The following is a 27845-nucleotide window of genomic DNA, read 5'->3' as shown; positions in this document are numbered from 1 at the left end:
CTTCCATAAAATTCCAAAACTAAGTGTCCCACAAAAACCGGGGGGGGGGGGGGAAGAGAGAGAAATAGAAAAATTACTACTCAGTAGCCATAGTAATCCTGTCTGGCAAGGAGATTGATGGAGCATTTATTGGAAAACAACATGGCCAGATGAAACCCTGTACATAAACACTCCTTATTACAAGGTAAAGCTGTAGTATTTTTATGTTAATGTTAATTCTTTTCCCACACCAGTCCCAATAACAGTAAGCCCTCTAAGGCTGCTAATTGTACCAATACAGAAACTCATACTAGACTCAACACTGAGATATGAGCCAATTCCAGAACTTCTAAGAGCAGCATCTTCCCAAGTCAACAGAATCTGGAGGCTAAAATCTCTACTTTTAAGAAAAAAACATTTAAAAATAATATAGAGAATTGCTCTGTTCAGTTTTGTTTCTCCTAAGTACGGTAGTAACAATATTTATTTTTATTTATTTACACACACAATTCTGCACCTCAAACAAAACAAATTAACTGAAAATGACTGAGTTTACTTTGTATAAAGAGAGTAGCTGAGGCATCATAAGCAAGTTTGACTGGCTCCTAACATGCAATTTAATTTTCTGTATTCATGATCTTTAAACATATGCTTTCAGCTGTTCAAACTTTCAGTGAATAATGGCAACATGACTCCTTTTATGTCATATGAGGATTCAAAAGGGCAACAGGCCAAGGGAGCTCACTGATATTTTTGCAGACTGTTCATGTGATGCATGCTAAATACAGGCTTTATGCCATTTGTTTGAACACAGAGAATGTTTTAGCTTGTTGACGAGGGAGGGAGGGAGGGAGGGAGGGAGGGAGGAAGGAAGGAAGGAAGGAAGGAAGGAAGGAAGGAAGGAAGGAAGGAAGGAAGGAAGGAAGGAAGGAAGGAAGGAAGGAAGGAAGGAAGGAAGGAAGGATGGATCTTGCCTACTAACTTGAGGAGCAAAAAGTTAAGAGACAGGCTGATGTTAAGACAGGTTCTCTTTTCCTCTGTATTGTATTCAGCACAACTGATATGACCATCCCAGAAAATTCAAAGTCTGCAGTCTTGTACACATTGAGTAGAAGTAAACTTTCTTGGACAATATGAGACTGAGTTCTCAGGAAATGCACAGATCTAATCACCCTACAAATGATGATGAAGATATCCTTATTCATGAGTGAGGTAGTAATATGGAGCAGAGACTAGTTTAAAGGCAATATTTTGTTTTCTATGCAGCGATGATAGCTAAGCTTTAATTATCAGTTGTTTATAGACATGGATATTGGAGTGCAGAGTTGGAATAGGTGATAATTGTCTTGGGTTTTTTATTATTTTTATCTGTTTCAAAATCTATAACTTTGAACCTAATCTCTCAACAACGCCACTGCAGTTCTGAACAAAACTTTGTCAAACCTGATACAGATAATATTGAAAGAAAAGTATTTAGATATTCCCTCTTGTGTCTGTTTTTGCATAAACCAATTGGCTAAACTGAGTTATGATTAAAAATAAACAGCTGGAAAAAGAGTTCATGTAAACATAATACCACTCAGATTAAAAAAAAATCTACACCATTTACTGCTCTATCATGAGTTAATAATATGTCTATTACCCATAAACTTTCTGATCCTGGGTGCTCAAGTGTCACCACAAGACCAACTACTCCGAAAGACCAAAAAGTTGCAATCTGTACACTGTGTCACTGAACAAGGAAACAGCAGCTCTGCACCAATCTGATTAGCGGAACTAATCTTGTTCACTGAGTTCAATGAGACGTATTCCCAGACAAATGAGGATAGGATTACAACTTAATTGCCATTTTCGGATTTTTTCCCATTATGATAAACCTTCTCCAAGAACTAAATTGTATTGTCATTATTTCCTTTCCATTTCTTTGCATCTCCTGTACTGCCTTCTGGTAATTTAGATTTAAATTATACTTCTGCAGTTCATTTTCCAACCGACAGGAATCCAATTTCTCATCTAGCCATTTCAAAAGATTTGGGAAGAGACAACCTTATTTTGGACAATAACAGGAACTTCAATATGTTTTACAGAGTCTAGTGATTCTAAGCTATTATAATAATTAGTCAACTACACTGAAGCCAAGTCTTTATGTTCAAAAATTTGATGAAATGGTGAATTCTCCACACATACTTAACACTTTCCCCATACAGCTGCCTGTATATTTAGCTACTTACAGAACAAATGGGCACAGTGAACCCCACTGTGTAGAGGACAGTAGATGTGATGGTACTGTCATGGAACGGGTAGCTGATGCTGTCATCATTACAGAAAAAGCCCCTCTGGTACGGCTTTATATTTGCCAAGTTTAGAACAGCAAGGGGTAAGCCAGCTGTTGGGGGAATGGGAAAATACATAAAGTTAAATGTAGATAGATATCAATATATATTTTTCATCAAGTGCAGAGGAAACTACTGAGCTACATGCAAAACTCAAGAGTTTTCTCCCAGCCAATTTAGCATCATGCAATGCCCGCAGACTCCTTGTACCGCAAAGCATCCTATTGCTTTGTCCATAATTCCTTAATCTGGCATCCTCCAAAAGTTAGGTTCAGAATTTCAAGAGTTCCAACCTCAACACATCTGGAAGGTGCTTGGTTGGAGAATGTGTGTCCCTTAATCACTAGCAATCAGACCTACTGACAACTGCAGAAATTAGCTAGGTGCAAGCTGAATTCATAATCCTTAAACACTGAAAATATGTCTTTTACATTAAGGAAGTTATGAGTATATTATTTAGCTGATATTTTTATTTTGGTCAATAAGGTGAAATGGGAGCAATCAGAATAGAAGAGTCTGAAACTTGGATAGAACAAAAAAAAAAAGGGAATGATTGTGGAGAGCATATTATTTATTTTTGTGATGGAAAGGTTTTCAAAGCCTTATCTGTTCAGCTTTCAGAAAGAAGGCAGTACGGAAAGTTTCCTAAAAGTGGAATGTACTACACAATCCACTGATTAAGCTGAATATTAGACAAACATTCTGAAAAAATACGGAATTGTGATTTCTATAAATATGCTTATTTCTTTTCCTCATACAACAAAGTTGAAGAATCCTAGATCTTTTCCCCCCAACATCTGGCTGGGAAAAATAATTTCTGCAATGATCCTATAATTGCCTCTGGAATGGAGAAGTACAGAGCATGGAAATACAAGTCAACCCCTTCTCTCCTGTTTTTGAACACCTGTGCTTAAATTATTAAGATTTATTCCATGGCATCAGCATTTGCTATAATTATCACAATCTTTACATAACAGATTTATATCATGGTACTTTTGTGATTAGCTAATTTAAACCTCCTTGAAACACCCTGGTTGGTATATGTGTACTTCTTCACTTATTTTCTTGAGGTTTTTATGCACATATCGGAAGTCATGCTGAAATTATTCAAATGAGGAACACCAAGCCTACCTGTCCTCAAATCTTCCAGATGTTCAGAGATCTAATACAATGGGGATATTCACACATTAACCTAACACAGCATTCATCAAAGGGAAGTAACAACGTGGCTATACCACTGCTGAGAGCAGTTTCCAACCCGTTGTCATAATGGCTGGCTAGACATCACTATTGGTTTTCTTTACTAAATTTGAAAACACCAATACAAACATAGAATGGCCCAACTGGGGGTGAAGCCAGTCTCTGCAGGGTGGGAGAGGAGGCAAATCCAACCCCTTAATTTTTTTTAATAAGAGTTTTCCTTAAGGGAAAAAATGGAATATCCTGCATCAGCTGTTTCACCAACACTGAACAATCTTTTCAAAAGATAGACTAATTCTCTCATACATTAACCTTATTATGCCATCTGCTTTAGAGATACTCTACATTTAAATATGGCCAGACTCCTAAGCTACCAGCTAAGTCAAAGTTCTTATTAAATAATGTACTCACTTCTTGCTGTAGCTGCCACTGCCAGGCAATAAAATCATTCAAAACCATTTTTCCCCACTGTCTCCCAACATCAACATTTCCTTTGTGCCACCCTAGCAAGAGCCAGGTATATACACACACACACACACACATATACATATATATGCACACACACAATAAATATACAAAAATATATACAAAAAGCTTCTATTCTATAATGCATAAAGAACTGTTTTAGAAAACAGCAATTAGAAACGGAAGATCCACATCCAGCTAACTGGAGATTACTTACTCCTACAAATCACCGCAAGTTGGACATTTTAGAAATACATACTGGGGAAAAAACCACAAAGGACAAATTTGAAATAGTTTTAATAAATTAAAAAATAAAGGCCACATGAGGTTCCAGAAATGAAGATCATCTGGCAAAGGAGTACTCTTATTCACATTTTCCCTTCCAGCCATCTAACAGTTACGAGATCAGTTGCAACATAATGGAAAGCATTTGCCAAGGAAATTAATTTATGTTACATTTACACTAATTTATATTTTAAAAAATACTCTTGTATTTTCCTCAAGTGTCAAAACACTTCAAACATTATTTTTAAAAATATGTTTAAAACTACATATATCACACACTGTATGAACATTTCTCTTTGGGCAGACTACAACTTTATGGCTAGCTAAGAAGTAAATCAATCTAAAGAGTAACAGAAATGTAGGATGGATTGGGAAGTCGTATCTTTTTTCTCAACACTAATAAGATCACATTTCTTCTCATGAGTGTAGACCGGAACTACTGCCCCGTTCGCATTATTTGTGCATATAATGAGTCAACTAGTCTTAGACTCAGAATTTAACCCATGAAATCTGTTAACAGAGATCACCAGGCAGGCAAAGAAAAACTTTATTTGAAGACTCTAGGAAGCTATGGACTGTCTGCATTATACAGTAATGGTGGGGAATATCCATGTTGCCTGGAAGTAATGGGGATTGTAAACCAATGCATCTGGATAACATCACAGTAGCAAATGCTGGACTAGATGGCTCATATAGTTAAAGAAGCTTAAGGCAGAACATCTGGATTTATCCTCCGTTTGAAAAGATGCTAAACCATAGGGTTAGAACTGCTCTCTGATCAAGACTCTACAGTGCCATTGTTTATAGGTGAGCTAAGTGAAATGTTCCCTAACTGGGTGATATTTCCAGTTTAACTTTTTAAAAGCAAAACAACTAATGTCTTGTTGATAGAATTTTGCAGAAATCCAGATAACCTTATCAACCATCTAGAAACCTTCCACTAAATCCTCTTCAATTTCCCCCACTTCTTCCTTATTTCATATAATCTTTTTAAAAAAGACAAAACTGTTATTGTGGCACAATTCTTGGGAGGATAGGAAAGGACAATGCCCAACTGAGGAACAGTAAGAGGAGATTCTCTGGGGAACATGGACAATATTCAATAGACAGACAAGTAGGTAAGTACTGTAGATAGATAAAAAGTTTCATCCTGAGCTAAACATGATCTGTTCCATTATGCAGCAACTCCTAGTAATCACAGGTTCAACTATTTAACCAAGGAGCAAACTGCTTCAATTTATAGGTACATTCTGAAGTACAAGGAAGGAAGTACAAGGGAGGGGAAGCCCAGAGGAAATCCTCATTTTAGAATGCTGAAGTCCACAGGAAAAGGTGTGCCAACGTGTTCATATCCACAGAGATGAAAAATGTGCTTCCCTTGGCAAAAAAATGTCAGTTCAGTTATGTTTTTTCATAAATCTGTTTATATTAGGAAAATATTTCACTTCAGAGTAAGATTTTTAAGCACTGAAACAAGTATTATATACTGCAAAAATAGCTCAATGTGCTGGTTAACCTAAAATGTTGCTCAATAATTTCTTGCATGTGCGGTGAGCCATCACAGACATTCACTGCATCAATCCATGTTATAATTATTGCTGCAGTTCAGATCACCTACTGGTGCTTATCAAGACTAAAAGTGCTACACAATCTAAAACATCCAGCACAGTACAGTACTCTCAAGGAAACCTGGGCCATTTATAGATGAGGGTGCAATTCCACTTGCAGATCAAGTTCTCCCCACAAATGAGATGAGGCTGTGTCCTGCCCTTATCATCACATCAGTCCATGGCTTTCCCAAGTGGTAATGTTAAACCTTCCCTCAAAGAGAATTTCCCATTTCAAGCAGTGATGACCACAGCAGAATTTTTATTGTTTTACTCTGCTATATTATAATGGTGTAGTCTGGGCTGCCACTTGAGGGCAATTTGGGTCACTCCATCTCCCATTTTCCCAGTGTGGCAGCTAAACATCACTACTAGGGTAAGGCCCAAACATAAAACAGCATAAAAAGCTTGGCAGCTGCCCACTATAAATAAGAAATGTTGGTAGGGTAACTTTTTATTGTAGTTACAGAGATGGGGTGTGAAATAAAGGAGGCTGGCCAAAGCATTTTTCACTGGTCAACAAACAAGTACTAATTGGATGAGACACCACTGAGCTCATATATTGGTTAGGTCAGAAAAGACAAATGCTGCTTGGCTGTTGGCTCTCAGTCAGCACTGTTGATTTACAAACAAGTAAACATGTCCATTCCCCTAGTCCAATGTTTTTCAACCTTGGGAACTTTAAGATATGTACCAGAATTCCCCAGCCACTTGAAGTCCACACATCTTAAAGTTGCCAAGGTTGAAAAACACTGCCTTAGCCTCTCTGCATACCTACTGAACTATAACAATGAACATCAGTCATTCCCTGCTTTGTTTTAATTGTGGAATCAGATATTTTGGGTGATGGAAAGGCTGGTCACTGGAAAGTACTCTTTCAACTGACTTATTACTGGAGTTTAGAAAGATCTGCCTACAGCTTATAGGAATTTCTAGTGGGAACAGCAGAGCTAATATTATTTTCAATTAAGAATATTAATTGAAGGACAGCACATATCCTTAAGAAGGATAACACATATCCTTCGTATGTGTTGGATTCTAAATTCCATGATCCCCAGCCAATACGCCTGCAGCATACCATATTAAGTTAGGCTGCACTAAATGATACTTGGGTGTCCATAGTGGAGAGTCAACAGCATTAAAGTGATGGGCACAACTGGAGCAATCGTAGGCCTGTCCTTTTTACATGCATGCAATGTTTATAATGGACATGAAAGAAGGATGGTTGCATCTGCCTTTCCTATATGGACTTCAGACTCTGGCAACAGAGCTTCCTTTTCTGTTGTTGTAAGTAGAAACAAAACAGCATTGCTTTCTGAAATATGCTGATGGTAAACAAAGCAAAAGTCATGCAAGAAAAATTACATTACACCACCAAGATACAGGCAGGAAAAATACAATAAAAACCCTTTTGTTGAAAGTTTCACAAAACAGTGTGCAAGCTTTTAAGTTTTCCAAAAACCTTCATCAGGCTAGATCAGGGGTTCTCAAAGTACGGCCCACGGGCTGGATACAGCCCGCCATGGTCACTTATTCGGCCCACCTGCCTGATTGGCCGCTGCTGCTGTCTGTCAGAAGCGGAAGTGTTGGGGCTGTGTCGGGAGCTGCAGGCGATGCACGAGGAGGGAGATCGCAGAGCCGGACTATTCTACATGACAGGTATGCCGGGTCCGGCGGCTCTCCTCCTCTCATGTTTTTTTCAAATTATAGTCTGCCCCCCAACATTCTGAGGGACCATGAACTGGCCCCCTGTTTAAAAGGTTTGAGGACCCCTGGGCTAGATGGTTAATCAGAGGAGAGAGAACCCAAAAAAATCTGGGTGGTGCTGAAGCCATGGCATTTGAACTTAAGTATATTCTTTAAGATAAAAGGAGACAACAGACATCAAATCAGATCTCCTGGATTGTCATGTAATTAAAATATGTTATTAATCAACCATTATAGTTAATGATTCATTCAAATATTTGGCATATTGATATTTGAAGTACAAGTGCTTCCTGAAATACTGCAGCATGCACAGAGTAATAATTAAAAGGGTTATTCCTCACTGTCCCAATTCTTACAGCACAGATTGTTTATGCCAAGGGTTCTCAAACTGCAACTTCCTAAAATGATAATTGAATTTATGTGACCTCATCCCATGAATGAAATGATTTCCCTGGGGTAAGTAATACTCAAAAGTCTAAGCTTAAACACTGGCAGTAAATTGGGACCCCCTTGTAAGTTGTTTGCAACCCTCCAGGAAATCCTGACCCATAATTTGGGAACGTTTATGGCATAAACTTTATGGAGCAAATCTCAACTGGCTGGAGTCGTACAACCCACTAAGCGATAAAATAAGCAAATCATGTCGTGGCTTAACCAATGTATGAATCCAGCACTGCTGGAAAGGTAATCTTTAATCACTTTGTTTACTCTTCTTTGTTCAATAATAGAGCAGAAACAAAACAAAACAAGTTAACAAACTTAAAGTTCATCCCATCAGTTAAAGGCTTCACTCACCAATTTTAAAAATCTGTTCTCTGGGTCCAAATGACATTCCTGAAATACAGTTCATCACATAATAGTGATCATATCACTGAACAGGCAATTACTGCTTAGAATGATAATAAATACCTTTTAGCCAGCATACTAGTTCCTCCACAAACTATTCATTGATGTAGCCATAAAACCATTACAAATATCAAGTTATCACCTTTTATTTATCCTAACACATGCTCTCATATATTTTCAGGGAACAGGTCATCTTCAAACGTGACCAATTTCCCATACAGAAAAGTAATCTGCATAATAAAAAATACCAATTGCACTTATTCATAACACTAATGTGATTCATTCCACTCTGTATTCATGCACTAGAAGTTGTGACTAGTTGTGATTTCCCAAAATATGCAAGATATAGTGAATAGTAATATATGTCATCATTTTGAATAATAATCTACACACCTTTATGTTGCATGTTACTTCCTACAGATTTGTTCATGAAACAGTATTTTTACATCTTATGAAATCTAGACAATGTAAGAACATAATGTTCTCATTTTTACAGTATAAGGCCATGTCAAGGACTGATACAGAACATGTCTCTTGGATTAACTCTTTAACAACCAAAGTCTTATTTTCTTCCCACCTATGTAACATAATGAAGACAAGACTGGATGACCTCAATATTAATGGCTCAGAAGCTATTACTATCCAATATCTAATGTATTCAAGTCCAACATAGCATATACATTTATTACAAAAAGCTAACTACCAAAATCACTGTTTAGATAAGTTTGATATAATTAACCAAGAATAAAAATGTTTATAAATATAAAAAATATTGCAAAGATGTAGTCCAGAATGTCTGTAAATGCTAACATTCCAGCACAGGTTTCCAAACTACAAAATATAAAGAATAGGGTGATAGAAACTTAGGATTTGATCTCCAAAAGCTGTTTCAAAACATGCAGGCAAAACATCTGTAAGCAACATTTTAAAGCAGCTGTGTTTTTTCCTGGCAGTGCAGAACCCAGGGAAATAGCATGACTACTCTAAGGTGTTGCAGACAGGTGTGAGATTCATGCTACAGCATGCATTTATTAGCTATTGAATCCAAAGCACTGCACAGCCCTATGGCTATGGGCGGCGGGGGGGGGGGGAGGAGTGGAATTCCCCTTCCTTTAAAATTATCTTAACTATCCTGAACATTCTCTGACGTTCACAAGTGTGTAAATGATTTCCCAAGCCAAATAGAATATAAATCAGCCCTATAGACAAAGAGCAGTTTTCATCCGTTGAAGCCAAAGCAATGTAAGGCTTAAGAGATCACTAAACAATAACAACTATGCCCTGCATGCTCAAAGCAGCTATGTGGCTATATATTTCCTGTGTTGGTACCCAAAAATATTGCTAAGAAGCTATATAAAAGGCAATTCGCCAGCTTTTCTGTAGAAGAAAACAGCAGTCCTGCACGCACCAATGGCTATCTTTCCAACAGCCGCCAACTCATTTCAGCCACACTAAAAAATATCAAATTATTTCCTCACGGGTGCTCAAATAAAATTTCCTGCATTAGAAAGTATCAGCCATGCGTGAATCTAGCTCAGTGTTATCTACCCAGCTTGGCAGCAATTCTCAAACACTGCAGGCCAAATCTAATTTCTGACACTATTTTATTAGCTAAAATGGGGATTGACCCTACTATTGACTCAATGTCAACTCATTACAATTGCTCACAGGAGCAATTTCCGCACCTCTCCTCAAAGACCAAGCCTAAGTACATTTACTGAATATTAGATCGATCTGTGTTTGTGTAGCTTGATCATTTCACAACTGCTATTTTGAGGTCTTATCTGTTGAACAAAAAAGAAATCCTAAGCAAAAGACATTGCAGAGGGAGAGAGGGAGCAATAGAATTCTTCTGTCCCAGGGGGCAGCAGAAAAAGCCATTCAAAATCAGCCCAACTGTTTAAAGACGAAGGAGAAAAACAGTTTCTATCAATATCAAAGAAACAGAGTGTTAATCGAATCTTTCAAAAAGCAATTCAGAGTGTGCCACTTCTTAATGATTCATCTAGAGTAACTCTACAAATGAAATCATTTTTACAAACTGATATTCCATGTTATATTTTACAATAGAGTAATCAAATTGTAAGATTTATGTGGTATCATTAAGCTTACTGAACCACAGTTAATGTTGACAAATTCTAGGTATAATTTCTCAGAAGGGAATTGTTTTCCAATCCATAAAAATTCTCAGATGGAAAATTCAACAAACTTTAAAATATGTATTGACCCTAAATTATTACATACATACAGAATATACAAGGGGAAAAAATTAGTCAGGGGCAGGCCCATTTGAAAAAGTCCAAATTCAAAAAGTTAACTCCCTTTTATCAGGTCCAACAAAAACATTGCATATTAATGAAAAAGTATTTTCAAACTTCTTTACAATTTTTCACTATTTTGAGATGTTTTGGTTTTGACTCTAAAAATATAATTACAGCATGCTTGCTTTGTAAAAGAAAAAAAATGAATTACTTTGAACTCTGTATATAACTGACTAATGGTGGAAAATATATAAATTTATTGTTCCACATATGACTCTGTGTGGGGAAGTGAGCTCAGACAAGTTAATACAAGTTTTATAAGAGCCTTTACTGCTTGCTTTAATTCCCAGTGCAGAATATACTGCCTGAAACTTGTAGTATGTGAAACACCCAGTGAAACCAAGTACCAGAAAGTCCTTCTAGATATCATGTGAACCAACCCTTCCCTTGGCACACTTGGTATTCCATAGCTTGCAAGACTGAAAACACTTCCAAAATTTACTAGTTCTGCCTTTCAAGCAGCGCCATTATCACATTGTGGAATGAACCAAACTGTAATGCATAGTTTAAATAGTAAACAATACATATTTTAATAAAAAGTATTTAGGCACTGATAAAGGTAGCAAGATTTCCAATAACAGACAATAACAATATATCCTAATTTTTTTTTAATGTCAAGGGTAGTTTCATACATACACACACACACACATGTATACATACACACATATCAGATGGCAAGTAACAGAACAAAAGCAAATATCAGCAAAGCTGTAAATATCTATATCTAACAGACAAGTTTCACAGATTGAATTAATAATAATTTATTTAATCAGCTGAACAGGTTAATCCATATTACCAACTGCAATGCCTGAGTTCACAATACATGCTAAGCCAAAACAAGTCACAATTGTATTTTAGCACAATGTATGAATTTAGCCACACAATCTTAATTCTGAATAGCGGTTATTAATTCAAAGCATTGGCAATGTCAAAACACAGTTCAATTTCACACAGGGGCATATTTTCTCCCACTTTAAAAAAAAACACAAAGAAATCAGATTTATTACAGCAGAGCCATCCTCCTCCTAAATAACCCCTCACAAAAGTTAATGTCAAAATTATGACACCTGTCATATTATTTATATAATAGAACACACAAGGTTATTCTATTAGCATCATAGACGTTTTCCTCTCCTGCCTCTAGTGGATCCTTGATGTCTCATTTAGACTGTCAGCTTCTGACAACAGGGACCTTTATGGTACTAAAGAAATCCATACTCATAACGCCAGTTAGACTTTAGTGTGAGATACAGCCTGGGCCCCAAAGTGGCATCCACAGACACCAATATGCCCACATACAGCTTCCTTTGCTCCTGCTAAGGTCAAAGCCCCACTGATTTTATTTTTTAGAATTTTAAAATTAAAAATGAGAAGCATGCTGCAAGGCAAAGCAGCAGCTGAAACATCTTTTATTTCCAAGAATGTGTTTGATCTTGCCTATATCTGAGAAGCATTCTTAAGAAGAAAAAGTACAGAGGGCTGTTGTCAGACTTCACCCAGGCATAGCAATAAATTTCTACACTACAGAAATTCAGCCCCACACTCAATGACTAGCTAATTGCATAAGATTCACAAACTTAATATAACTAGATAAGTTGCTTTATAGCAGTTAATTAGGAAATTGTATTTAGAATGAAGATCTGGCTGCTGCAGAACAGAGAAATCAAGCCCTATATAAATGTCAGCCTCAAGAGTTTAAATCCTAAGCCTTTTCCTCCTACCTTTCAAATCAATGGACTTTGGGCTGTTCTTTTCCAACCCTTCTGATTCTCATTCTCCTCAGGGTTTACACAATGGTCTTATTTGGCTGAGCACTGCTGGATCATACCTTCTCAGGTTTAGCCCTTACACCAATTCCCTATTTTCTCCTTCCCTCCCCCCTGGATCTGGAAATGTCAGTTGTACCTCTCTTCCCACACCCTGCATGCCCCTCTTTCTGTATCCTTCTCTTTATCAGCTGGAGTTGATAATATTACCAACCTTCTTTACACTTCCTTCTTCTTCTTGGGGATTTGGGGAGGGGGATTTCTATTTCTTCTTTGGCTAAAGACAGTGAAGATTTTTTTTTCCAATTCAGAGATATACTGGAATTGAAAATCACATTCACATCTTTAAACTATATTATTCTTCCCAAAATATATTAACAAATATACGGATATTAAACAAAGGAAACAATAATGGAGCAAATCTATATCATATTGTAAATTGTAAATGTTCTCTCCATCATTTTATACATAAAGTATAAAGAAATTGTCAACCAACCTTTCAAAAATATTCTCTCAGGAGTTAGTGTAACATGAAAAAGTATTTGTTGAATTAGTCTCATATTGATGGGAAATATAGTTATTATTCTTTAAGATCTTTAGGAACTGATTTGTTAATATGGGGCATTCCAAATCTTTATTTTGAAGTTCAGGCATATAATTGACATCCATCTTAATAATATTATTTAATTATTTATTAAAAATACTGTAGATTGAGAACCATCCAAAACACATTTTAATTGTTGACAGTAATTCAGAAGTTTTATACTGTATGCTGATAATGCAACTGGACCAAACTGTGTACTTTTGTCAGATGCCACCAATGCAAAAAGGCTTCTTTGATGGGCAAAAGCTCCTTGTTAAAAACATCATCATTTTCCTGGCAGAACTTCTGTTATCTAGTAGTTATCTAAAATGCAAGAATACAGTTGTGCTATAATTTTTTTATACTCTTCTAGAGCTACAAAACTGATATTGTACAGTCCAGCTCTGAACAACGTATTTTTATTCTATAGCTACTGTTGTTAATGTGCATCAAATTATCCATAATCACAATGCTATACGCCTGTGGAGAAAAAGTAAGTATCAAACCTCTATCACAAAATACAACTGGCACTTCTTCATTTTATTTGTCGTGAAGATATTTCAACGTTAACTTCTCTATCTACGTTTAAAAGGAAAAACATCACTGAAGGCAAGCATCACAAAAAGTTTCTCAGATGGACAAAATATACCACCTTAGCCTTACAAGCAGATATAAATACAGGATATAAGTGGAACAACGAAGTAGTGAATTCTTATTTGGTAAGTTGAATCCTGATTTTTAGAGGGCACTATTATTGAACTATTTAAATTGCTGACCTCTCTCTATCCGCAATGAGCTTTGAAATGGATCCAAGCTATTCCTGATTAGCTGTTATTTTTAGAACACATAGTAAGATTATACAAAGCAGAGAAGAGACAGGGTACAGACAAGTTTTATTTACCCTCTTCACCAAACTAATAATTTGGTGACCTAAACTAGGTTTGCTGCCATTAAGGGCTCTCATCATAAAAATGTGCCATTTTATTCCATTAATTTATGATTTGATTACTTACATAAGCCATAAATGCAGAGTTAATGATTACATATCCACTGATGATTACTCCAGGCCTTTTCCCACTGCTGAGTGATAATGCCATCTACCCATAACTGAGTTGATGGAAACTATGCTGGCATGAAATTTGCTGCCCACATTTGATCAGACTTGATTCTTGGCAATTACACGGACAAGTCTATGCAATTTTCTAGACAGCATTTTCAGAAATGATTTGCCATTGTCTCCTTCCTAGGGCTGGGAGGAAGTGGCTGGCCCAAGGTCACTCAGCTGGCTTTTGTGCCTAAGGCAGAATTAGAACTCAGACTTCCCTGTTCCTAATCTAGTGCCTTAACCACTCCTTTGCAACAAAAGGAGAATGATGGCTGCAGTAATCTCTATGTAGGGTAGATTGGAATTTCCCCTCAAAAAGGAAGAGCCTCCCATTGTTCTCGGCAGGGAGACTACATGGCCAAGCAGTGAGGAATGATGGCAAACCAACAAGGAAAAGCATCATTTGCAATTGAGGTCATTTTGTTTCATTATGAAAGAGACATGTTTCATGCTTCCTCCTAGGAAATATTTACACTGTAAATATTGTAAATTTGTATTTACATTGTAAAGATTGTAAAAGTTGCCTATTACTTTAGGCAACCAAATTAAAGAGATTTCTTTGTTGTCCATCATACACAAAGTATATAAAACAAAGTAATCAGTGCATTTAATAAGCAAGTTTTCCCACCTAATTCAATGGAACACTTCCCTGTTTACAGCCTCTCTTTTTTTTCAATGGATTGATTCAGCTGGGAAAGGATCCTAGGAATAATGGAGGCACTGAACTCTTGACTACAGGAGCGGGAAAGCAGATGGCTGCTAGCAACACAGCTATGATTTTCCTTTTCAGGCACAGACCCCAACCCTCAAGACTTGCAGCTTTTCCTAGCACTGAAAGGCAAATGGCATGGCAAATGGCACTGGCATGGGACCAGGTTATCTAAGGGACCGCCTCTCCCCTATAACTTCAAGCTGGCCCACCCGATCACACAGAGAGGGCATGCTTTGGACCCCCTCGGTGAAAGAACGACTGCCAGGGTCCAGAAGGCGGGCCTTCTCTGCAGTACCCCCTGCTGTTTGGAACATTCTGCCCCCGGAGGTGCGATTGGCCCCCACACTCCTGGCCTTCCGTAAGGCTTTGAAGACCTGGTTCTGCCACCTGGCCTGGGGTGGGGTGGGAATACCTCAAGCATGGGGATGGCTAGCCCCATAGAGGCCTTCTGCCTTCAGCCTCAGATTGTTCATCCTCTTGGTCTCTCCTTCTCCTTTTTAGTAATGTTTTTAATTAAGGTTTTATGTATTTATAAATTTTATGTTTTTAATGTTTGTTGTGAATCGCCCAAAGTTCCCCCATTGGGGGGAGATGGGCGGTTGAAAAATTAAATTAAATAAATAAATAAATAAATAAATAAATGCAGAAAATGTGGAGAGCTTCTGGATTTTATGCCTGTTAAGAGAATCTCTCTTAAGATGACAAAGGACAACTCTCTTCAAAGCCAGTGTATGGTCAGCTTTGTGAATTTTACAGGCAAAGTATTATGCACCATTTGCCAATACATCATAAAATCATAGAGTTGGAAGGGACCTAAAGGGTCATCAAGTCCAACCATTACACCTGCACATTGCAGGATTCACTACGCCACACACAATAGATGACTATCCAGCCTCTGAAAACCTCCATGAAAGGGAAGAGATCACTCCATTTGGTAACTTATTCCACTGACTGACTGCTCTTATCGTCAAGAATTTCTTCCTAATGTCTAATCTGAGACATCAGAGAGTGGAAGTCATAGCCTTCCAAGTACTGTCAGAACTCAAAGAAGCTAATGACAGGTGGATCAAAGCACAGGGATTGAAGAAAAAAGAACTCCAACAGCTTTTTATCTAATTCTGGGAATTGAAGTCCACACATCTTAAAGTTGCCAAGGTTAAGAAACACTGTTTTTGCCTTTCACTCTTCATTCTAAATCTAGAGGGAACTGATGCACTTAAACCCCACAGAACCTCATAACAGAAACCACTCAGACAACACAATTTGGGGTGCTCCTTCCCAATCCTCTTTTCCTAAGTTATTTCATAATCTGAATGGCCATTCATTATGTATACATTTGAGAACAAATTATGCTTTGGTCCCAAGTGTACTATTTTAATCACTTTATACCTAAGAGCCATACTGGTTCAGTTCTAGGCTAGCATTATTTTTGGTACTAGAGTTACAGAAAGTGGCCAAACAAATCTGAACAGCGACTGAACTTAAATCACTCACAGTTTTGGAATTATATGTGATTAAAGCCAAATTAAAATCTAATATTTGAACTGCTCCATCAGCTCTAGTAGGAAGCAAATTACTTAGAACAATGAGTAGGAATACACTTTGGGGCCGTACATGCTTCAAAAAGAATCTGGAAGTTGCTTCAGATCTTGCATCAACTTTTCATTAAAGCAGGCGTGACTTTTTTCCATATGAGACTGAAAAAGATTCTGTTGCTTTAAGTGTCTCATTAAAGATGAGTTGCTTAGGTATGTAATTCATCTTTTCTGAAGCTTAACCAGAAGCCTGAAAGAGGTATAACTTTAATTATTATAGTTTAACGTCTTAATATTAAAAATTACGTGTGTGTGTATGTGTATCTCCCCCATTCCCTTACTGCAGCTGAAGTTATGTAGTTCTACATTTAGGAACTATGATCCTAAATGCTTAGTCAAGGTTTATGTTTTCTGCTCAAAAACTTAAATCAAATTATATAATCAGCAAATTAACCCCACTTTATAGCTTATAAAGTGATTTACAACTAATGAAATTAGATTCAACACAAAATGATCCTAAATGCCTCATTTAGAACCCTCAATTTATTATTTCTGTCATTTAAAACTCTCAATTTCTGGATTATTTCTATAATCCATACACACCATAAATTATGGAATTTCAGTAGAGAGATGGAAAATTTCCAGACATTTTGAAACCATGGGGGAAAAAACTGGCGGTGAGTGGGGCAAATCTGAAATGTATCCAATATTTTTATGTTATTCTTTATTGTTCTAAGTTCATTTTTGCTCTTTTATGAACATTCTATGTAGTCTCTTTGTTTATGCATCAAGTTTCTAGGCTTCCCAACTCCAGAATGACTCTGGGTAGCTTTACAATTAAAAAACAGTATCATATTGGGAAAGCATGGAGTTGTCCAGAGGAAGCAAATAAAAAAGAATGCTCACTTCATTCCCCAACTTCAAAGGGCTCGAACCTTCACTGATCCAAGGCCTGGAGGAAGAGATGGGTTTTTAAGTCTTGTTTAAAGAGGGATAGGGTGGGGGCTGTATGAATTGCTGGGGGATGCCGTTCCAGAAGGCAGGTGCAGTGACAGAGGCCGCCTGCTTCCTGGATTATGTTAGATGACATTGTTTAATCAATGGGACCTGAAACAAGCCTCCTCTGTTGATCAAACAGGACGGACAGATCCTACAGGAGACAGGTGATCCCTCTGATAACTAGGCCTTATAAAACTTTAAAGGTATAACCAGAATACTGAATTGCACCTGGAAACTAACCATTGCAGCTCCCAGAGTAGACCTGATACATTGGCATTGCAAGACATGCTTATCACTACTGGTGTGCATCTGAATTCTGGATCAGGTGCACATTCTGAGTGATCTTCAAGGGAGCCTCACGTAGAACACATTGCAATATTATACCCACAAGGCGACCAAGGTGTAGCTGACTATACAAAGAGCCTCCAGGTCCAAGAATGGGTACAACTGGTGCACAAGCCAGCAAACTGCCACCTACTCCTCAAACAGGTACGAGTGTCCAGGAAAATAGTTCAGAGTCCCAATACAACCCTATTCAGGACCAGAGGTAGAGGATTCCCAGAACCACATGCTCCAAGAACCCACTGCCACTTGGTCTTGCTTGAACCTGTTCATCCCCAAAGTAACTTGGTTCATTCATACATATTTGTACAATGTAAAAGTATAATTTAATTAGATAACTAAATCTACTAACGGAATGTGCTATTAAATGTTTACTTTTTCCTACAAGGAAATAATGAACTCCAGAAAGCTACAATACCTAGGATCTCTTAAATCTGTCAATTTGACAAACTGGAATAAAATAAAGTTGAAAGAAGCAAAACATGTCCTTTGAGGCCCAGTCAGGAGCAGATCCATTGGGCTCTAGATAAGAAGTCAACAATACACAAGCCCACAAGCAAATAATGTACTGAATTCTTCCTTCTTTAGTGGCAATGGCCATGCCACCTAGCAGCAGCCATGAAAGTTGCTGACATTTGAGAGTCATACAGGATTATGTGTCCTCATGTAGCAGCTCTAGTGCTCTGACACACTAGATAAATGTTATCCTATTACAAATTCATAAAAAATAAATTGGAGAAATAAGCAATAGCTATATATGAGTATCTTGTCTTATCTGCATCCATTTCTCCAAAATAAAATATTTCACTGCAAGTTTTTATTCTTTCTAAAAATTTTCAATTGTGGGGGGAGGCTTTTAAAATGCTGTGTTTTGGGTTGTTTTTTTTTACTGAGCCATTACATAACTAATTCTGCAATGTTATTCAGTATGCTCATCCTAGCTACTTCCAGAAACATGAAATGTCAGAATGTCCAATGTTTTTATTAGATAAAATAAAAAACATTGTTTGGCAGTAAATTGATATAAATATTTTCAGTGACACACACAATTCTCGAAGATAGGGTCTGAGTTTGATAGTAGCTTACTTAAGATCAGAAATGTAAATACCAATATCCAAATTAACAAAGCTTGTTGCACGTGAAATAATTAGTTAATATGTTTGTAGCTTTCACTGCAACAGAAAACTATGGCTGCTGTCTCATCAAGTCAGATCATATAATTTATCAAATCATAGACTGCATAAACAATGGTTTGCACCTTCTAAAATATTTCCTCTTGGGTTAAATATATTAGATATTGTTATAGCATGTTAAGAATTAATACAACTAACATACATGATCTTTTTTTGTTTTTTAATCTGCACTCAGTCATTACCGACTCTGCAGTGACTGATTTTTGGATGAGTCCTTTGCAGTTTTCAAGGCAAGGTGTTTTGGAAGTGGTTTGCCAGTGCCTCCTTCCTAGAGCAGAGCCCAGCTGGCGAGTGCAGGAGGCGGGGTTTCCGTTGCTTCGCGCCTTTTTCAGGCAAGCGCAGCTTCAGCGCTACCGGCAACTGGTCCTGACTCCTTTTGCAAGGCGCCGCCAGCATTTTTTCCAGCATATTTTCCTCCCACCAGAGTGAGAGTACCCATTTATCTACTCACGTAAGTTTTCGAACTGTTGACAGGAACTGGGGGAGGAAGCAGGAGCTCGCTCTGCTACGCAAAGGCTGGGCTCGAACCGCTGAAGTGTTGACCATTTCTGGCCGGCAACTTTCAGCGTCATTAAGGCTGTGCGCCACCGCGTCCCCTATACATGATCTTGCTGAAATCTTTAAAACACTGCAATAGGTCAGACTAAAGATACAATATTTTAGATGTAAGAATTTCAGATTCTTATTTAAGTTTTAAGCTGAAAATTTTCCAGTAAAGAGCTTGATCTTAGCAGTCAGCTAATTCTTTGCCAGAGTAGAAAGATGTGCACAGCTTCTGAAGGAGCAATCCTGAAATAACATTATTTCACGTCAGCTTCTTTACCCAGATTTATTATTAACTTGGGGAAAAAAAAGTTTCCTCATATATTCTTCAATTCAAGAAATGTTTTGCACTAAAATTGGCCCACTGATCCTTTAATTATCTAATTAAAGATAATTATTAATTAACTGTATCACCCAATAAAGTATTATTTAATTACATATTAAAGAATGGATGTGAAATAGCTAATATTTCATCCAAGATGTTACTCTATATTTAAATAGATTATTTCACAGAAACATTCATTCTTTGCATCATATATGCTAAATTTATATGGCATGGGGCTTTCTCATTCTTTCCACAGAAGCAAATTTTCAGCCATTCTAAATCAGCTACTTTAATGTTGATCCCAAAATCCAATTATCTTTGATTTCATGGATTTCCAGTAAGTGAATTATGAATAGCAAGATGAAGCTAAATAGCATAAATCTCCATCAAGGCCTTTCTGAAACTAGCAGATGAGTCTAACAGAGGATGACAGGCTACAATCACCACACAGCCCTTACCTAAGGTAACACTTATAAATATTTAGCAACAAACAAACAAAACTAGTAGTTCAGTATTACATCCGGTCAAGAAAATAATGTCAATCTAAAGCCAAGTGCTTTGCAGTAACAAGGTTTAAGGCTAGACAACGCATATTATTATCTTTTTAAAGTTAAGATTATACCTCACCAAATACATATATACACTTCTTGGTTACATTGTGATGATTCTTCATATTGCAAAAGGAAAAAGGAAAAACTACCTTCAGCATATAAACTCTAGTACAGTATATATGTCTTGCAATCCTAACTCTAAGGACAGCTATAGAGTCACCCATTAAAAAAATCTATTAAAATCTGCATTGTTGGACATCAGTATGCAACTTGGTCAACTATTTATCCCTTTACATAAAATAAAAGCATGTTCATATGAGAGGAAATAAGCTGCTTTCTTTCTGACCTCAGTTTCCTGACTGTAGATCATCTTCCCCAGTCTGATACCCACCAAATGCAACTGACTTCACCAGATACTTGATGTGGATCCCAATATACCTGGAGGGCGCCTGGTTGAAGAAGCATGCACGAAATGTCACTGTGCTTTTCCATCTACCAACCTACCAAGGTGGGTTTTTTCCAACTCTCTCTTTCTCTGTACACCACTCATTCAAGCCATTTGTTATATTAGCCAACTCGGATAACCCTGATTTAAGCAGAATTCCAGTGACCAAGTTTATCTAGGTGAGAGATGGGGGCTGGTGTGAAGCTAGCCAGTAAGCAAGCAGATGAACAGATGAAGGCAAAGAAAGCAGCGACAACAGCAGAAGCAGACAAACCTAAAATGAAAAAAAATGCTGCATTTATTAGCCCCTTTCCAAACCCTCCCCAAGCTTCAGCAAAGCCAGGATGCAAGCCAAAGACCAGCCTGTCAACATGCAGGGGAAGCAAGCTACCCCAGATACACATTCGCTGCATATGTACGTATGCGCTCGTAAACAGTGTAGATCAACACTGCACAAACCCACAGAGCGATTCATTCGCACGGTATATGAAAAGTATGCGGGAAACGTACCCATTCACTGCCCTCACCCAAACACGTACATATGCCACCGTGGATTCCCGGGGGTAACCGCAAGAACAGAGATGGGGGGCAGAGGGACTGCCAGAGCAGCCCCTCGCCGCCAAAGCGGGGGCGCGTTGGGTGGGCAGACCGGCAAGTGCGCGGCGGTGGCGCGTCGAGCCCAGGCGCCTCCCCTTCCTCCCCAAATCCCCAGGCTGCGGAGCCCGAGACATACCTAGGACCACGCATACCACGTCCAGCGCCACATAGGGGAGCCGCGTCTTGTCAAACATCTTGGGACTGCGGCTGCGGCGGCGGCGCCTCCCTCAACCGAGGCTCGGTCGGGACGAGGCTGGGCTAGCAAGAGCGGCGAGCGGGAGGAAAGGGCCGGGAGCCCCAGCTCAGCCGCCTCCAGCCACAGGGCCAGTGGAGGCGGGCAGGGAGACACGGGCAGCCCGGGCGCGCAAGTTCTCCGCCCAGTGGCGCCGCCTGACACCCGAAGCGCCGCCGCTAATGCGGCTCGCGGGAGGATGGGCCGCGCTTTAACGAGAGGGAGGGCCCGAGCCCAGGAGCGCGGCGGGGGGACCAGCTTCCGAAGACTCCGCCCCCTTCGGCGCACCGCCGCCCGCGTGCCCAGAAGCCCAGGCTCCGCTCTCCGCCGCTGCATTGAGGAACCGAGGTAGCCCACCAGGGCGTCATAACCCTTGCCCCGCCTCTTCTTCTTTTCTGTCCCGCGAAGCCAATTAGCGCTCCCCTTCGGTGCCGCGACGTTCTAAGCACGGTCGTTGGGCCACGCCACGCCTCCCCCCGGAGGGACCGGGCTGCCTTCATTCATTCCCCCCAAGAGCGGCGGGCGCGTGCTTTTTCCTTCTCTATTTTGCCCTCTTTGCCGGAAGGGGTCACGTGGTGCTGAGGGGACTGCCGTTCCCCGTCGCTCGTTCTGCTTTATACCTTGCGTTATCTTGCTAGATCCGTTTAAGCTTGATAAAAGGCGGGGGGGGGGGTTCCACGTGGAGGGGGAAGCGGGTTGGAAAGTAGCTGCTGTCCAGATGCTTCCACGTAACGTTAGGCGCTGTTGCAAACATACTTGAAACAAGTCTAGGCAGTTTTTTAAAAGATGTGGAAAGTTGGTTAGTCTGTTGCAAAACAAAAACAAGACTCTCCGGGATTTAAAAACATTTATGTCCTTGTTTACTCATAAATTAATCCTACTGTGTTCTGTAGGTTTCCCAGGTAAATGAAGCTAGGACCGATTCCTAACAAATTAATGGTGGCATGAAAGGAAGGAAGGAAGGGAAGGAGGGAAAGAAAAGAAAGAAAAAGAAAGTGAGAGAGAGAGAAAGGAAAGGAAAAAGGGGAAAGAGAAAGTGAGGGAGAAAGAGAAAGTAAGGGAGATTGAGAGAGAGAGAGAGCAATCTTCGGCTGGCAGTTCTCTAGCTGTGCTGTACCGAAACTCCCATTGGCCTGAGCCAGCAGAGCCAAAGGATGTTTGGGATTTTAATTCCAAGTATTCAGAGGGCCGCATTTTGAGGGAGATTTCATTAGATTAGAATCAAGACATAATATAATATACACACAATTAGAAATATAAACACTTCTTCCACCCTCTCTACCCATATATAGGCATAACTATATATCATGAATGCGAGGAAATGGAATCTAATTCATGAACGTGTAAGTCTTCATAAAATGATTTACATACAGGTCATAAAACTTTAAAGTGCTTCAAGACTTGTTTTTAACTATCTGAAAGCCTTGCATTTATTTTCCTAATATGGTAAACCCAGATTTTAATTTAATTAAACATGTTTAGGAATTGAAAGTTGAAGATGGAAGCTTTTCTATCCTGTCTGTTAAAAAAGAGATACAGAAAGAAATACTCTAGATGGATAGTGTTGGTCCTTGATTTCAGATTGACGTTTATTCACCCTGATCTTGGAGAAAATCTATCTATGTGGTCACTAAGAGTCATCATTGGCTTGATGGCACATAATCAATATGCACCCTGAAACTCAATCATTTGAATATGATTTCTTCCTTTCTTAGCACTGCCTATCTTACCTTAGGTTTGTTAGATAATAAAATAGATATAGAGCAAATCTTCATTCTCTTTGATAAAACAAAATGGCACCATCCACATGCAAGAGTTTGGTCAGTTTGGTGCTTTTGAATCAGTCTTGACTCCTAGCAACTGCCTGGACCAGTCCCTGCAGTTTTCTTGGCAAGTTTTTCGGAAGTGGTTTGGCCTTGCCTTCTGAGGGCTGAGAGAGAGGGACTGGCCCAAGGTCACCCAGGTGGCTTCGTGCCCAAGACGGGACCAGAACTCACATTCTCCCAGTTTCTATGTCACCAAATTGGTTCTCCAAGACCGTGGGATCAAGACCTTGGAGAAACCCAAAATATTTAGAACAACAATATTTGGTCACAGACCCCTCATAAATACTGCAATCTCTCCAATAACTTGAAGTAATACAAAAATAGGAGGAAATAAATAATTCATCTGTTAATAATTTGTGTGCAGAGTTACCAAAATCATGTTGTACAATAATACATCAAAGATCTGGAAAAGCTGTATTAAATGAAGGTGAAAAATGGAACATGAATTAATTATTCCTATTAATTTTTTTTATCTCTGTTTCTTAATTCTTGTCTAGATCTATGAAGGGTCATGAACTGGTTACAAAATGAAGTGATTCGCTCATCTAGAATAATACACTTAATTTTGTACATCAGAAAGATTGCACTGCAGCTCTGTAGAAGACTGTTCCACACAGCTGGCTGGATCTGAAGAAAGATCTTTCTTCAAAAAAATACATTTTTTTGCATACTCATGTGATGCATGGCATGTGATTATATAAGCACACCATGATAGATAAACATCTTGATAGGCCTATATTATTTAAGTAACTTTATTTTTAAATAATAGTATTTCTCTGATGATTAAAATCACCTTAAAAACACTGACACTTATCTAATTTATTAATCGTAAATATTTCACTAAAATTATTTGAAATTTCCATACTGCCACTAATTGGAACAGGAATTTTAAGAAAGAATTAACAGATTAACTTGATTAGCAGTGAGACAGTTTGTTATATGCTCACTATGGTTCAGAACTCATTGAACACTTCCAACCTTGTACTGGTTGTACAGAACTTCACGTGGTCGTGGGTTTGCTCTATGTCTGTTAAATGCTTCTTGCCTTGTCTACCAGTGAATTCTGCCCAAACAAGCTAATCTGAAAAAATCTACAGTTTGTTTTAGATATGTCTCTTTGGTTAATGGGGAGCTTAATCTTCTGTAGATTATATGAAACAAACAAATCTAAGCCAGCAATGGAGAGAAGCCAGCCAACACAAGGGATCAGACATATTCAGAAGAAGCAATGAACCATGGAAAACAGGTCATCAGGATTCGCCTATTACCTGCTGGTTTAAAGAGGACTATCTATGCACCAGTGAGAGCCACTGGACTGTGGTACAAAGGAAGATTAAATTGGAAAGCCCAAAATGGAGAACCCATGACAAATCAAAGGCTTACCAAGTCTCTCCTTTTTCTGTTAAATCTAAAAAAGAAAAGCTAGTAGGTTCATCTGGAAAAAGCTTCAAATCAGGATACAAGTCTGTCATGCAAACCTGTAATGTCAAAATATATTTCTGATAGCTATCTTCTTGGAAACATCTGGTTCAGTCAGAATCTGGAATAACACAATTAGGAATAGTAGTAGCTTTATTATGTACTTACAGCTATGTGTAGAACAGTTATAGAATAAAACAACAGTTCAAACAATATTTTACAATTATTTATAAGATAACATAAAGTCCAAACTTAAGATGATATTTTAAATTATTGTATACATTTAGAGATAAATTCAATTACTGGTTACATTTACAAGGTGATCAAGTACTGTACATAACGTCTAAACCATACTGGCTTAAAAGGAGAGGAGAAGGAAAAGTAACTTAAAGGGACTGGGAAAATGACATGACATAGGTGGGATCAAATGGTGGTAGAACAGATAAAAATGACTGCTTTTTTAAACTGTGTTAAAATCCATTTTAGAGTCTCCAGCACAGTTTTCCCAGCAAAGAATGGTGGAGAAATATTGAATCAATATTAATTGGAGGAGGCTTATGGACTACAGGGGATAACTGGCCTCTTGCCGCATTAAATCAATGAGTGATCTACTCCTTAAGTAAAGTTCAGAGGAAGAAATGTTCAAGTTGGTCAATGGGTTCCTATTCACTTTGCCAAGTTATCCAATTAATTTTTTACAAGCAACAACTGAGCTTAAGGGTATTGAATTTGATAGTGCTGTGTACTCTTAAAAGAGTCCAAAATTTGAACACTATATTTCGCTAATGTGTTTTTAAAAATAATTTTTATGTATTTGTATCCTGCATTTCCTCTAGCTTAGCATGGCTCATATGAGAATCTTCCTTCATTTTACCCCAATAACAGCAGATCTGTGAGATTACTTGGGCTGAGAGAGAGTGGCTGTCTCAATATCATCCAGTGACTTTCTATTTCTGAGGGTCACAGTAGATTTGAATCTTAAATATGGCTTAATGAAACTATATTTCTTAAAACCTGGCAATCGTTAGCAATTACTGTAAGTGCAAAGGGACATCAGAGAGCAATACAACTTGATGCATATCCCATTGGACCTCTTTTTCCCTGCATTTCATCTCATTTATGTTGCTAAGGGTTATGGTTCCTAACATTAAATTCTGATGTAGACATCATTTACATGCAGTGGATTTAATCTTGTGTAAAGGATACAGCCAATATACAGTAGAATGTATATTTAGTTAGAACTAAGCTCCACCGAGTTTAATCGTGATCCTTGAAAGATTGCAGCTGGACTCTGCCTGCTACCTGGCCATAAATGATGTATGGGGAAACAACGTCAGGGCTTGCTGTGGATTTTCGTGATGCGTTTACCATACTAGGATATATTCTAAACTTATTAGTAGAAAGCATATCCAAAGGCACTATTATTTTTATTTTTCTTGAAATCATGATTAATCTCACTCTGTAAAGTACAACAAATGTTCACAAAATTATCATTAATTCAACAAGGCGCTATCCTTGGCCACAAAAATGATGGCAGCACAAAATGTCATCAAGCTACAAAACAGAAAGTTACTGGAGATTGATTAGTTTCAGTGTATACCTACATGATGGGAGACAGACAGATCCAATCATCTTCAGAATTTTGAAAACACTTTGAATTTCCAGTGATATTCCTGTCACAGGTGACAATTGGGACTAGTTGAAGGAACACATACAGGTTGTGACTTTTGTCTTTAGAACTTTTCATAGCTAGGTTTAGGGTGAATGTACTGATGTATTTTGAATCTTTTTAATACTGATTGAAGGCCTTGAAATAGAAACTGCAAGTCTTAATAAGAAGTATGAGTTAGGAAATGAACAGCTCCATCTGTATGGGCAGAAACCAAGCCCAAAGGGAAAATCAGAGAATACCAATTTACTGAAAATGTGGTGACTTTAGAAACAAACGGATTCATCAAAGGGGAAAGGAGATTTGTCCCAAGGCAAGCAAGATAATTAGGAGAGATAAGAGGATTTGCATGAATGTAGTATGAATGTTATGTGCCTGGAAGAGGAATGCTAGGATTCAGTTCTTATAAGTTAATAATATGTATGTGATTTGAAAAGAATAGTCCATTGGTAATGCTATCCTTAACTGCTTTTAATCTTTTTTTCTCCTTTCTTTTCATTTTATTCTACTATTGATTGGAAATAATAAAAGGTAGGTAGGTAGGTGGATAGATAGACAGACAGACAGATAATGTGCCATCAAGTCTGAGATGACCACATAGATAGATTTTCCCCACGATGATCTGTCCCTAACCTGGTCTTCAGGTCTTCCAATTGTGCACAATTGCCACTGTAACTGAGTCTATCCATCTTGCTGTTGGTCATCCTCTTCTCTTATATAAAATCTAAACAAAACTACAGCAACCTTCACAGCAGCTATTTCCTATACAATACATTGCAGACCATTTTTTAACATATGTGTAATTGACTAATGAACCCTATATAGGAGTGCCTTTGAAGACCACAAAGAAGCTTCAGTTAATCTAGAGTGCAGTGGCCAGTTGTTGGCAGATACTTGCCAAAACTGGCATATCACATCTAGTTCTGGGTTTTAGCATTGCTTCCTATCAGCTTCCGTATGCAACTTAAAATCCTGGTTTTATTTATGCATTATTTAGATTTATAAGGCTGCCTAACTCACTACAACTCTGGGCAGTTTGGACCTTTAAAGTCCTACATGGCTTGGCACTGAGGTATTTTCAGGATGGCTTCCTTCTCTCACCTTTGACCTGCCCAGTACAGAGCTCCCAGATAAGGCTACTAGTAGTCCCCCATTTCCATGAACTTAAGGGGATAGAAGCCCATAAACACTGTTTCTCTATGGCAATATTAATGTTCTAGAACTCCCTAGCTCCTGAAATCCAATCAGCTCCTACTTTGA

General features: G+C 38.3%; 1 protein-coding gene across 4 annotated transcripts in view; it reads right to left on the bottom strand.

The window, feature by feature from the left end:
- PLPP1 (phospholipid phosphatase 1) overlaps positions 1-21955 on the bottom strand; it is an 85945-nt gene extending 63990 nt beyond the window's left edge. The window contains exons 1-2 of one of the 4 annotated variants that reach the window (XM_007421339.3): positions 21576-21955; positions 2211-2365 (exon numbers count right to left, since the gene is read on the bottom strand). In XM_007421339.3, coding sequence (XP_007421401.1) covers positions 2211-2365; positions 21576-21633 — 213 coding nt within the window. In that variant the 5' untranslated portion in view covers positions 21634-21955. Of the gene's footprint in view, positions 1-2210; positions 2366-21352; positions 21374-21575 lie in introns of those variants that run through there. The other 3 variants (XM_025171276.2, XM_007421340.3, XM_088152842.1) reach the window with 3 other exon arrangements.
- Between the last annotated feature and the right edge of the window lie 5890 nt (positions 21956-27845).

This window comes from Python bivittatus, unplaced genomic scaffold (assembly GCF_059951505.1).
Source record: "Python bivittatus isolate LINGU-HERP-01145 unplaced genomic scaffold, Pbiv_v1 ctg000570_np1212, whole genome shotgun sequence".
NCBI lineage: Eukaryota > Metazoa > Chordata > Lepidosauria > Squamata > Pythonidae > Python > Python bivittatus.
The sequence above is the reverse complement of the archived record's forward strand: the minus strand, read 5'-3'. Positions and strand labels throughout refer to the sequence as shown.